Genomic DNA, 14399 nt, shown 5'->3' with positions numbered 1-14399 from the left:
AAATATTCTCAGCTACAGCCATACCTTAGCCTTGGTCTCACTTGGTACAATCAGTGGAACTTGAGACGTGACGGTTAATGGTGGAGACCAGCAGTAGACAGAACCCCACTGTCTGTGCATGTACATGGTTTGGGATAGGGACCAGCTCAAGTCCATGATAGTGTAACAGGGAAGAACAAACCTGACTCCATACTGGCTGTTTCTTTCACTTTAACCTTTGTATTCTATTGCTTTTTCTACAAGTTAATCACTAAAAGAATGTTGCCTATAGCTTGAAATATACAGGACAGCCCACCATCAAGGCTCTGATCTTTAAAGGTGTAACATTTCTCCATTCATATAGAGATAAAAAGTTGCAGAACAGAGAATAACAGTTGTCGTGAAGGTTTAAAGGAACACTGTGACCTGACCTAAACTGACAGCTGCGAGAACAAAGGATTCAGGCACCAGGAGGTTTGCAATAAACAACCACGCCCCCTCCCCTTTTAGTATAAAAGAAGCCTGAGTCCTAACCTGGGTGGGAAGGCTCTTTGGGACAGTAGTCCAGCATCTTCTCAGTCTTCCAGCTTTATGAATAAAGTCACTACTCTTTGCCCCAACAACTCCTCTCTCAATTTACCGGCCCATCCTGTGGTGAGCAGTGTGAACTCGGACCTGGAAACAAAAGGGCCTGTGTGGAACCTGCCGACGTTGGCCTTCTGCTCCTCTGAGTATCGCTGCCACTTCAGCTGATGACATGGTTTGCCAAAACCAGCAAAGAATCTCATCACATCCCTATTGAGGGAAACTTTGAAGCAGTGTGGGCTTACCGGATTTTGAGCAACAAGTGGTATGGCCACGCCTACCTGCTAAACGTGTCAGCGTACTCCCAGTGTGATGTCCCACCGATGTCCAGGGTGCCTGGCTGCTGGGAGAGGTGACTGTCACTTTCAGTGTCCACAGCATAGGCCACTCCTGTTTTTCCCTGGCACAGGACAGCTCAATACCTCGACCTCTAAGTAGTAACACCACCCAATTATCTGATGCGTGACCGAGAAGAATGTCTAATGACCCACTTTTATGAATAAGAGGGTGTTTGAGATAAACACATATGCTGCTTATATTCAAATAAAGTTGATACAATCGATCCTACCCTACACACCGATTTGCCTGGCAAACTCCACCCCCATAAAAGTGGGCTTCCACCCAGCTGTGCCATTTATGCACCAAATGCCTCTTTTCTGCTGACCAACTACAATGTACAAATCAATGTCCTCAAACAGAATCTGCGAGTCATCATGATGATTGATTTCTTTAGGGCACCAAAATCTTCAAAACTGCTTAGTCCCTCTTTTGCTTTTCTGTCAACAAAATCATTACATGCGGAGATTAAGTGACCACTCACTTTATTTCTGAGGTAATAAAGGGTGTCAGTCTCTTTGTATTTAAGACCATTAACTAGTTTTTAAATACTAAAGAAAGCCTAAGCTCCAGGGAAAAGCCAAAAACCTCTCCAAGGTCAGAAGCTGCCGTGGATTTACATTTCACAGCTTTGCAAAGAAGTTTTGAGTTCAGAAGGTCAAAGAGTTACACTTTAGCTCTGCCAATCAGTATGAGATACTACCAGCCCTTTCATCACACTTCACAAATCTGGAAAATCTTTCACCGCCAGGAGACCCAGGAGACATCATCAGATAAAATATCAGCACATCAGACAGTTTATAATCTCAAGATGTTGGATAATGTTCCAACGTCCTTTTTTTCCTTTCTTCTTTCAACCAACAAGAATGCTCACAGTAGACAGCCCCTGGGCATACGCGTCAGCATCAAAATGTGAGACGTTTCAGCCCCCGGTGTCCACAGATGTGCCCCTCACTCTGAAGCCTTGAATTACTACAGCCTTGAAAGTCTTAAAGTGGGACGTGGATGATGAATTAAATTTCAGGGAAATGCTTTCTTCATCCATCTGGCAGCTGATGACACATTTAGTACTCTTTATTGCCTATCTGTCCTGAAGAAAACGCTGTGATTTAAACACAGTAAATATTCCTGAAGGGAAGGTTATCGGCTAGATCGAAGGGACTCCGAGGAACTTGGGCAGAGGAAACAGGAGATCACAGACTGAGGTCGAGGAGAAAATGGAGGATCCGGAAGTCAGGGATTAAGAGAAGAAAATGTCAGTGGTGGTGGGGAGAGAAAAAAATGGGCAGGGGGTGATGGGTCTACAGAATAGAAGGACTGCAGGGAGAACAGACCAATGAGATTTATGGGGAGAGAGGAGAAAGCTACTGAGGGAGCTGAGGCAGCCCAGGAGAGAAATTCTGGGCAAGCTGAAAGCAGAGAGAAGGGGTGTGGGAGCCAGTCTCCAGGCCAGTCCCCATGCTCTGATGGTCATGCCTGTGTGCAGTCCGTTCCCACACTCAACTGGACTGACATCTCCAGTTCCTAAGCCCTGATGGAAATGACGCTGTCCCTGACATCCAAGGCTAGGTCACAGACAGGACCTAGCACTCTCTTTCAGATCCCTCACTCTCAGGAAACACAGCTGCAACATTCTAAGAATACTGAAGCCAACCTATGAAGGAATCCACCCAGTGAGGAACTGAGGCCTCCTGCCAAGAGCTGGTGCAACTTGCCTCCAAGTGAGCAGGTCACCTTGGGAGGGGATCCTCTGTTCCCAGTCAAGCTCTGGGCGACTGCAGCCCTGGTGCACAGCTACAACCCCATCTAAGATCTTAATCCAGTTAAGTCGTCCCTGAATTCCTGACCCACAAGAACTGTGGGAGAAAATAACTTTTTATTGTTGTTTTAAGCTGCTAAATTTGGGGATAGCTGGTTACTAACAATATTATCTATAGATTACTAATAGGGTTGAACTATGTCGGGAGAAGGCAATGGCACCCCACTCCAGTACTCTTGCCTGGAAAATCCCATGGACGGAGGAGCCTGATAGGCTACAGTCCATGGGGTCGCTAAGAGTCGGACACGACTGAGTGACTTCACTTTCACTTTCCACTTTCATGCATTGGAGAAGGAAATGGCAACCCACTCCAGTGTTCTTGCCTGGAGAATCCCAGGGACGGTGGAGCCTGGTGGGCTGCCGGCTATGGGGTCACACAGAGTCGGACACGACTGAAGCAACTTAGCAGCAGCAGCATGTCGAGAGAGCAGGAAGGGACTTTCCTTGTGGTCCAGTGGTTAAGAATCTACCTTCCAACGCAAGGGACGTGGGTTTGATCCCTGGTCGGGGAACTGAGACCCCACAGGCCTAGGGGCAACTAAGTGTGCGTGCCACAACTAGAGAGAAGCCCACGCGCCACAATGCAGCCCAAAATAAATAAATTCAAAAAATTTTAAGAGAGGGCAGGAAAACAGAGACAAAAGGTAGAGCTGGGAGCTCAAGTCGTAACAGGAAAGCAGAGAAGGCAATAATATCAGCAGAGAAGTCTGACTTCTCTCATTTTCTCTTTCCTTCTTCTTACCTCATTGCATATCAATTTCTTTTTTCCTAAGTGAAACTTCTCTCATGTGAAAACTGAACCTGGACACCCCAATGTTTCTGGTAATACAAATGGGACAACAGACTATAAAAGAATAACAACAGCATAACAGAATAACAAAGTTATCCTAAGTGCTTTCTTTATATTTAATCAGTTAAGCTCAACCCTGTGCAGCAGGTCCCAGAAATCCCATTTTTCACAGGTAAGGGTGATGTGACTTGTGCAAGGCCACACAGCTAGTGAGTGGTCAAGCCAAGACGGAACCCGGACAGCCCAGTTTCCGAGCTCCCGTGCTGGACCACGTCAGCATCTTGTGTCCGTTTCAGACCGGGGCCTGGGGGCTCACCCTTCTCAGAGCGTCTCACCCTATGTGACTGCCATGCCAGGGGGCGCTGTCTCTGCCTTCACCCTCAGGCTTAAGTGGGCCTCTCAACTGGGGCAGATTGGACTTTGACAGAAAATTCTACTAAGTAAGCAGAACACAACTCAGCGACTGAACAACAAGGAGAGTAACAGGAAAATAAACAAGAGTCCTGAGGAGACATGTGCCCTCCTGACACAGGCCTAGGGCAGCCTGACTCCCCAGATGCCTGACTGAGGTGGGCAGTCTGGTGCCGTGGAGGTGGAGGTGGCCCGTTTCTGGCTGCAAAAACGTCTCCTCCCTGCATGACTGTCAACAAGAGGGGCCCTGTGTTTAGAAAAGCCAGATTCCCCAAATCGATACAAAAATCAAGGCCAACCTCTCAGCCCTAGGGTCTAGGTTCTGGGGAACGCCGGGACCCGCCCAGTAGCCCTAGCAGCCTCCTTTATGAATTTCTGGCCTGAGGACAAAGTTCCAAGGATCCAGCAGGCCAGCCTTGCTTTCTCACTGTGTCCTCGGGGGCCAGGAGTGGTCATGTGCGTGATCTACTTTCAAGTCCCAGTCATGCCACAGTGCTCACGACCTGTAGTCACAGGACCAGCGGGGAACATCATCCCACATCCAGGACCCCGTGCTTGCTGGGCCAGGACCACAACATCCGTTTCCAACCTGTGCCGACCTCGATCACACAAGGAAACCAGTAACCCTAACCTACTGCAGACTCTGTCATTCCACTAAGCCTTAGGGGTTTCAGGCAGAACTGCTGGTCACACGGTGTAACCATTTCACCTGAAAAGAATCATCATTAGATACTATGAACAATCTCTTCCACCAAAGTCTCCCAGGAAGAACTGTCAACAGGCGTTCTCCTCTACCTTCCCCCTCCCTTCACCCAGCCTCTCCCGCAGCCCAGGATCCCTTTTCTCAACCCTCCCCTCTCCCTGTTCATTCCCCAATCTCACAATCCAGTTTTATTCAGAGCATCTAAACCCAGGCACTCCCCCTCCTAAAAGACCTAGGCAACACAGCTTTCCAAGGGGCGCCTGTGTTGGGGCCATGGAAGCAGACCCATAGTGGGTGGGGGAAGGTCAAAGGTTAGAGATCCCAACTGGCCACTGGGACCTGAGCAACTCACTTCATTCTCCATCTATAAGATGAAGACGAACTAAAATATCTGGGGTCACTTCCGGTTTCCACACTCTATGATTTTAGGTAACTATCTAGCAAAACCAGTAAGTTATAACTGAGGAACAAGTAAGTCTCAGTTGTCCTAAAATCGTTCAGTTTTAAAGAACCTTAATGACTTGGTCGCCACCCTATTTCTCAACATCCCCACCTTGCAAAAAACACAATTTGATGCCAACAAATTTGGAAAACTCAGCAGTGGCCACAGGACTGGAAAAGGTCAGTTTTCATTTCAATCCCAAAGAAAGGCAATGCCAAAGCATGCTCAAACTACCACACAATTGCACTCATCTCACACGCTAGCAAAGTAATGCTCAAAATTCTCCAAGCCAGGCTTCAGCAATATGTCAACCGTGAACTTCCAGATATTCAAGCTGGTTTTAGAAAAGGCAGAGGAACCAGAGATCAAATTGCCAACATCCGCTGGATCATTGAAAAAGCAAGAGAGTTCCAGAAAAACATCTATTTCTGCTTTATTGACTATGCAAAAGCCTTTGACTGTGTGGATCACAACAAACTGTGGAAAATTCTGAAAGAGATGGGAATACCAGACCACCTGACCTGCCGCTTGAGAAACCTATATGCAGGTCAGGAAGCAACAGTTAGAACTGGATATGAAACAACAGATTGGTTCCAAATAGGAAAAGGAGTACGTCACGGCTGTATATTGTCACCCTGCTTCTTTAACTTATATGAAGAGTACATCATGAGAAACACTGGGCTGGAAGAAGCACAAGCTGGAATCAAGATTGCCAGGAGAAATATCAATAACCTCAGATATGCAGATGATACCACCCTTATGGCAGAAAGTGAAGAGGAACTCAAAAGCCTCTTGATGAAAGTGAAAGAGGAGAGTGAAAAAGTTGGCTTAAAACTCAACATTCAGAAAACCAAGATCATGGCATCTAGTCCCATCACTTCATGGCAAATAGATGGGGAAACAGTGGAAACAGTGCCAGACTTTCTTTCTTTGGGCTCTAAAATCACTGCAGATGGTGATTGTAGCCATAAAATTAAAAGACACTTACTCCTTGGAAGGAAAGGTATGACCAACCTAGATAGCATATTCAAAAGCAGAGACATTACTTTGCCAACAAAGGTCCATCTAGTCAAGGCTATGGTTTTCCCAGTGGTCATGTATGGATGTGAAAGTTGGACTGTGAAGAAAGCTGAATGCCAAAGAATTGATGCTTTTGAACTGTGGTGTTGGAGAAGACTCTTGAGAGTCCCTTGGACCGCAAGGAGATCCAACCAGTCCATTCTGAAGGAGATCAGTCCTGGGTGTTCTTTGGAAGGAATGATGCTAAAGCTGAAACTCCAATACTTTGGCCACCTCATGCGAAGAGCTGACTCATTTGAAAAGACTCCGATGCTGGGAGGGATTGGGGGCAGGAGGAGAAGGGGACGACAGAGGATGAGATGGCTGGATGGCATCACTGACTTGATGGACATGAGTTTGGGTGAACTCCAGGAGTTGGTGATGGACAGGGAGGCCTGGTGTGCTGCGATTCATGGGGTCGCAGAGTCGGACACGACTGAGTGACTGAACTGAACTTGCTTCCTCTCCTGCCTTTGGTGCAGCCCCTTCTCGAGGCCTCTGTGAACACATCTGAATGGAGTGGAGTTGTCTTCCTCACAAGACTATTACCCTGAATGCAATGAGGGCATTTTGCGGCGGAGGGGGAGCTGCTTCTGAATCCCCACATTTTTTGAGGAGCAAATAAAAACGCCACGGCCACCCTGGAGTCAGAGATTAAACATCACAACGTCAGTATTTTTCATTTTCAATTATTTTAGTGTCTCCACCCAAACGCCAGAATGGTTCCCAGAATCTGCCACAAGGTGGGGGCTGGGGGATTGTGACAGAAGAGCAAATTCTGCTCACCTTTGCCAAAGCCCCTATTAAGTAAAACCAAGATGGGGGAGGGGCGGGGAGGAGGCCATGCGCCAAAAGCTGCGTCCTGGGAGAGGAGAGGAGCGTCAACTGCTGCCTATGCTGTCCTGGCCTGCGCTGCCTGCTTTTGTCAGCGCTCTGGAAGGAGGCTTCCCACAAAGCCATAAAAGCATCTAAGTAGGATAAATAGGAGTAAAGAGCTGCTGCCCATGAAGAACGGCCCTCCACTGTCAGACATCCCCTCTTAATGGATCTTAATGAGCTATTTTAAATGAAGGGGAAGGAAAAAGCCTAGCACTAACACATGATAATTATCTGTAATTCTCCATGTGTAATGTCACTTAAGAGAGGAAAATAATGCAAACGTGGACAGATGCTGACTAGAGCATTACAGTGACATCAAAATGAGGGTATTTTGTACAGTAAGGAGCACGCCTAAGCTGCAGTATTTCAAAGGCAAGTTTTCATCCCAAGGACAATACACACCATGACTGTGGGGAATCTGCGATGAAATGAATGCCCACAAAGTACGACCCCCGGGAACAGGCAGGGGCTACAGATATTTACCTTTACATCCGAACAGCTGATGGGTGTAGCAGAGACTTGTTTAGCTTCGAATATTTAATGTAAGATTCAGTGAGTCTATATCAGCTTGAGTGAGAGGAAGAAGAATGGATTCCCCAGCTTCCTAGACAGGTTTTTGGGCAACTTACAAGAACTACAATCTTAGCATTGTAGGAGTCACCTAAAGTCAAATGTTCTTATTTTACAGATGATCAAAAGAAACCCAGAGGCGGTCTCACAGCTGTCAGCCAAGCCTCAGGTGTGCTGGAGGAGAAAGGAAGGCGCGGGAGGTCACGAAAGGGCTGTTACCCTTTATCTTACTGGCGATTTCAACGTCAGTCTTGACCAGGAATCAGCATTTCCTGTAACTTTCTTCATCTCTATTTGCATCAATGAATAATCTGTGAGCACTTACCATGTGGAACTGTGTGCACTAAATTCTGAGGTTACTCTAAATACTAAGATGTATCTATTGTAGTTGGGAATGATTTTATCTCATGTCTCTGCAATCTTATTAAACCTTGTTAGCAAGTCTTAAAAATCCCGCTGGAGGACTTGCCTGGTGGCCCAGTGGTTGAGAATCCGCCTTGTAATGCAGGGCACATGGGTTTGATCCCCTGCCACGGGGCAGCTAAGCCCGCCTGTACATCACAATTAGAGAGCCTGTGCGCCACAGAGAGGTTTCCCAGGCGGCACTAGTGATGAACTTGCCTGCCAATGCAGGAGACACAAGAGAGTCTGGTCCCTGAACAGGAAGATCCCCTGGAGGAAGTCATGGCAACCCACTCTAGTATTCTTGCCTGGAAAATTCCAGGGACAGAGGAGCCTAGTGGGTTACAGTCCATAGGGTTGCAAAGAGTCAGACACGACCGAAGCGACTTAGCAGGCACACACATGCCACGGTGAAGATCCTAAGTACTGCAACTGAAACCTGATACAGCCAAAAATATATAATTTTTTAAACATTATTATACTATTACTGTACTATTAAAAAAGAAACCCAACTCTTCACTTCAGATTTCCACATCTGTGAGTGATCTCCTCCCAGTATGTGCACATGTGTAAAAGAATGAGTCTGTATCGGAGCATAACATCATCAACTGACCTGGGGGCATCCACAGGAAAGAACAATTGTGGGCTAAGAGCTGAAGACAGACGAGGAAGAGAGACAAGAGCCCACGTCACCAATGGATAATAAAAAAGGGGGAAACAACCAAGACCCAGAAAAGCATGGTCTAAGGTACCCTCTGGGATGGCCACAGACAACCAGAGGCCAAGGATCACAGCAGTCCTGCCTCCAGCAACAGCCGGGGGAGAAACGCAAGTGAGCCCTGCAGGTGGACCACTGGAAAGCTTCGTTTGGATCTGCATGGGTTGACAATCACCAGCACTAGGAATCGCTTGCTTTTGCTTTAATAAAGGATAAAACGATCGAAACTGGAAACAAGGTAAATCGACTTGATTTTTATTTCAATTTTCTTGAAAGTTACCTGGATTAAAACACAGAACACCTCCAATCTATTCTGGGGAAAAGAAGTTGGGAAAGAAAAGCTGAAAATAATCACATTAGAGATTTTTAATTGATACAGCTTTTCTTTTGGAGTTGACATTTAAGAATTCCATTGAAATCATATTAAGCACTGACCTAAGCCAGTTTAGCACTTCAGAAAACGGCCAGTTCTTCTGATAAAGATCAGGAACTTCCAGCACTTAGAGGTTACCTAGAGCTCTGTGCTCCAAATCCCAAACTGACTATTGGTCCCTCCAAATTCTGCCAACATACATAAGCAAGCAGGCACAAAACCAGATGATCTGTCCTTTTCCAGTGGAAATTTCTGTTACTGATTTCAGGCACTTAGACAAGAATATAGCAAGTTCACTCTGGAGGTAGACACAATGGTCTCCGGACCTGACAAGCACACCGGAGTGTCAGATGGAGAACTCCGCCCTGCAGGGAAGGAGAACCCGCAGACCGACTGCCCTGCCAGCCCAGCAGGTTCCTGCCCCGAATTCACAAGGCACGCTGGGCCTTTTATCTTTCACTTTACCAGTGAAAATGTTTTTCAAGATCCTTAAGGGAAAGAAAATTTCGCACTTGGATGATACCTGAAACGTTTGGGTCGCCAACTTTAGAGAATGTATTTGTCTCCACGAAGATACTTCCAACGTCAACTAAACACTCCAAGAGTCAGAAAGAGAAAGATAAATATCATATACTAACGCATATATAAGGAATCCAGAAAGATGGTACTGATTAATTTATTTGCAGGTCATCAATGGAGAAAAAGACATAGAGAACAGATTTAGGAACACAGGGTTGGGGAGTGGGGGAAGGAGAGGGTGAGATGTATGGAGAGAATAACATGAAATTAATATTACCATATGTAAAATAGATGGCCAATGGGAATTTGCTGTATGACTCAGGGAACTCAAACAGGGGCTCTGTAGCAATCTAGAAGGGTGGGATGGGGAGGGAGGTGGGAGGGAGGTTCAAAAGGGAGGGGACATACGTATACCTATGGCTGATGCATGTTGATGTATGGCAGAAAACAACAGAATTCTGTAAAGCAATTATCCTTCAATTTAAAAAAAAACTGTACTGCTATTTTATCAGGCAAATTTACTCAAAAGTTTAAACTACTGAGAGCTACTAAGTCAAATTAAACTTACTGAAATTCTGCAAATTTGGTTTCACTCATCATTCTTCTCTACTAGATAAAATGCATATTAAACCAATTGCTTAATCATGTTAAATTACTGTTCATATTTTCAGGAGATCACAGTCAAAACCTAAGATTTATTTCTAAGTTCTTCACCAAAATGAACATATTTTTCTTGTGTTATTAACTTCTGTATATAAGTATTATACTAAAATTTCACTCTGTTTTAGACTTTTACATAGTCAAATTATGGTAACAATATTAAAATCATGAATTTTAAATGAGATTTCTAAAAAGAATCGTGGTTTCTAAATGAGATTTCTAAAAAGAATCAATCTCCAAAGCTTTGCCATTGCAAATTATTCTGATTATAATAGGAAAACTACTGTTTACTGATATAAAACTACATCATGTTCAACCCTAACCATAATTTTATATTCCCATTTAAGAGATGGGAACACCTTAGCTCAGAAGAGTTAGGTAAATTGACCCAAGTTACGAGATAAAAAAAGGATACAGGATCCAAAGTCAAGTCTTTCTGGCTCCAAATCCTAAATTCTTTCCTTTTTAATTTGTTACTGCACCCAAGTCCCTGAACATACTAACCACTAAATTATGCAACACAACGGAATCACGCGAACACGGCACATATCCTATTTCATACCTTTAGTCCTCTGAAACTTCCTGGGCTGGTTGGAGAGGAGCTGGAGGATTTCGTCGATTTAGGAGTGGAAAGCTGGCTGCTGGGAGTTCCATTAACTGACCATGAGACAACAAAGGAGACAGAGGTCGTCAGAACCCAGAGCCACCAGACTGGGCAAAAACACTAAGCGCATGCCCCACACAGCTCCAATGGAGCTTCGACTCACTGAAAGCTCAAAGCAGATGGCAAATCAGCAAAAAGCAAAAATAACGTGTCTTACTGCATTACAGACAAAGTATCAGACAAATAAGCAGTGAAACTAGATTTTCAATAATAGTTTTCCAGCAGTAACATAAACAAATATATAAAACGCTATGGAGTTCGAGATGTGAACGGGAACTTGTCCACAAATCCTGCGTGCCAGCGAGGGCAGAGAAATGCATGGCTGTCGTATTTGTAACTGTTCACTCGGAAGGCTGTCCTATAACCTGTCCACACGACCTGAATCACTGAGGCATTTCTCAGTCTCTCCCAGATTAACTCCACAATACAATAATTCTAACACATATCCTAAGGGTATTCTTAATGGAAAAAGAAAATTATTGGTCATTTCCCCCTGTAATACCCACTTATTTGTTTAAAGGTCATAAAAGGCACTCTTCCGATTTCTTTTTATCTGGACTAGTTATTTCTGATTCCTTCCATTTTCTTGTCTTCTTAGCTTAATTTTCCCATTATTTAGCAAATCTTGGTGGGTTTTTCTGACACCCTCCTCTAAACTTCCATACATTTCCTAGGTTGAAAGCTCAGTTTAGAGAGTAGGTGACGAAAAGCATGGCCGTGGCGGCTTCCAAGAGGGAGTGAGCTTGCAGATTTTACACTAACTATACAGTGCTAGTCACACATCTCACTATGACTCAGGCTTATTCCTAATTATACCACTTCGGTTGTAATTTCACAAAGCTATTAGTTAACACCTGGTACTGGTTTTTTGTTTTGTTTTGTTTTTTTCTTTTCTAGGGAGTTATTTTAACCCCTTTTATCATTAATTTTCAAAGCTTTTACCCCAAGTAGATGAAAACTGCCATTTGTCTCTACAGAAAGACAAGCAAAGTCCATTTCCTTTTAAAAAAATCTTTTTAATACAAGGGAGCAGACAACTGTTATTTTAAAAGATGCTATTAAGTATAAAAAGCAAAATGCAAAACTCCTGAAAAGGTGACCTCAAAAAACTGAGCACCAGTCCTTGAAAGAAGGCAGAATTCTGGATCAATAACCATAATATTTGTGATGAGATGAATCATTCATGTTCAGCAAAGATGCAAAAATTTTAGTTATTTTTCAATTACCAAACTTTAACTTTTCTTTAACTTAAAACCACTCATTCATAAATCATTATCAGTTATCTAGATTTTCTGAACAAACATATGTGGGTATTTATAGCACAAGTACAACACAAGTAACTATACAATCAATTAGAAAACTTTTCAGAGTATTCAACAGTCCTGCTTATTTTTCAATAAAGTTACACTTCAATTAATGCTGTTTCTTCTAAAAATTCTCTTTAAAGGGAACTGGTGGTAGGAATTCACATAGAAAAGAGATATTTATGAGCTAGTGAGCTTGCTAGGAGCTGATACTGAGTCTGGCTCCTTTTCCTCTTCAATCAACACAACTACCTGTTCAGGTCCTCTTCCCCAAGTGCTGTTACCTTTCACTGATCTTCAGAAACCACTCTGCAATCAAAGATTTCCCTGGAGCAGTGATGGGAAAGGGACTAAAGAAGAAAAATTAGTTCCTGTAAATGGTAATCCCTGTGGCCAAGCAGTGTCCCTAAAAACACACCTCCTGCCTAAACATAATTTCTTAACAAAACTCACTGGCAGGGATTGAACTGGTATCTGCATATACATGTTCATATTTATCCTTAACGGAGAAGGCAATGGCACCCCACTCCAGCACTCTTGCCTGGAAAATCCCATGGATGGAGGAGCCTGGTGGACTGCAGTCCATGGGGTCGCTAAGAGTCGGACACGACTGAGCGACTTCACTTTGACTTTTCACTTTCATGCATTGGAGAAGGAAATGGCAACCCACTCCAGTGTTCTTGCCTGTCTATGGCAAGAACATAGATAGCTCTCTAAGTTTCTGATAGTATTTGAAAGGCTCAAAAAAAAAAATGCTGTCTAGTGAGTTCTTCATGTCATTTTTATTGGCACATTTCTCCATTTCCGGGAAGGTAACTGGAAGCTGGGACAGGGTCACCTTGGGCTCTCTCCCCTGACACTGCCGCCCCAACAGGAAGGTGGACAACGCCCGGCATCTCTGGGATGCTCCCTCTCCTTCAGTAGACCCTGGATTTTCTTTCCCCCAAATAAGGCTTTTATCCACCCTTCCCTCAACTGTAAGGTAAGAAATTGACTTGGGGCTTTCTTGTTCACTTGCTCTGAACACTTTTAATTGGGGTGGACAATGAGTCACAAGCTAGAAACCTTAAGTGAGAATTTTTAATACTCAAATTATGGTGACTATTATAGCTCAGGTGGTAAAGAATCCACCCGCAATGCAGGAGACCCCAGTTTGATTCCTGGGTCAGGAAGATCCCTTGGAGAAGGGACAGGCTACCTACTCCAGGATTCTTGTGCCTCCCTTGTGGCTCAGCTGGTAAAGAATCTGGCTGCAATGCAGAAGACCTGGGTTCGACCCTGGGGTTGGGAAGATCCCCTGGAGAAGGGACAGGCTACCCACTCCGGTATTCTGGCCTGGAGAATACAGTCCATGGGGTCACAAAGAGTGGGACACGACTGAGACTTTCCCTTTCCCTTTACCCACTGAGTTACCCGGGTTAATGTCTATGTACTTATTAGACACTATTTAGCTATTTTGATAAATTTGAGTTTTATGGAGGGATTTAGTCAATCAGAAGACTTCAATGATGGGAGCACTTCGGTCCCAAGAATGGAAAAGCACAAGTTTATGTTTACCAAGTTATTGCTGTGTTTGAAATTCCAGGGAGTCCCTCGGAATGTTCTAAATGGTAACGGGTACACTACAGCAAAAATGCCTGTAAAAGCAAGTTATCCATCTGGGTTCTGTGGCTTTTAATAACACAAAACTCTCTGTTTTTTATAACTATATAGTATGTATTGAACATGCTTTTGGATTAATCTCTTTTAGAGAAGTCATTTAACCACTGAGATGTGGTTTACATCTCACAACTTGTAAGTTTAAGATAAACTTTATTAACCCAAATCCAAATACGGACTCAGCTGAAAATCTGAGGTAGTGAAATGTTAAGGTTTTCTTGAGTCACTTTATTTAAGCATCTCAAATTCTAGTTAAGAAGATTTATACATTTATTAGACTATTCTGTGAAGCAGTTGGTCTGCAAGACAAGTATGGCTATGAAATAGGTTTTTAATTAATTTCCTTCTTTAGACCTCAGGTAGCCAAAATTACAGTAATCATAATATGTGATCTTTGAACCACTCTCTCCATTCTTATTTAGTTATTTTAGTTATATGATAAGCATATGATAGTAAAGCTATCACTAAAACAAAAGCTAAGAACCTGACAAAAGTCTACATCTACCATACAGTAAACCCAGCGAAGT

The 14399-nt window shown here is 43.9% G+C and overlaps 1 protein-coding gene across 16 annotated transcripts in view; it reads right to left on the bottom strand.

Moving 5' to 3' along the window:
• The window catches only part of DCLK2 (doublecortin like kinase 2), a 186869-nt gene that overhangs the window by 49711 nt on the left and 122759 nt on the right, over positions 1-14399 (bottom strand). For all 16 annotated transcript variants that reach the window (XM_044930505.2, XM_044930504.2, XM_044930510.2 and 13 more), the window contains one exon: positions 10808-10902. In XM_044930505.2, the coding sequence (XP_044786440.1) occupies positions 10808-10902 (95 nt within the window). The remainder of the gene's footprint in view (positions 1-10807; positions 10903-14399) is intronic.

Source organism: Bubalus bubalis, chromosome 17, assembly GCF_019923935.1.
Source record: "Bubalus bubalis isolate 160015118507 breed Murrah chromosome 17, NDDB_SH_1, whole genome shotgun sequence".
Lineage (NCBI taxonomy): Eukaryota > Metazoa > Chordata > Mammalia > Artiodactyla > Bovidae > Bubalus > Bubalus bubalis.
This window is presented reverse-complemented; position numbering and strand designations above follow the sequence as displayed.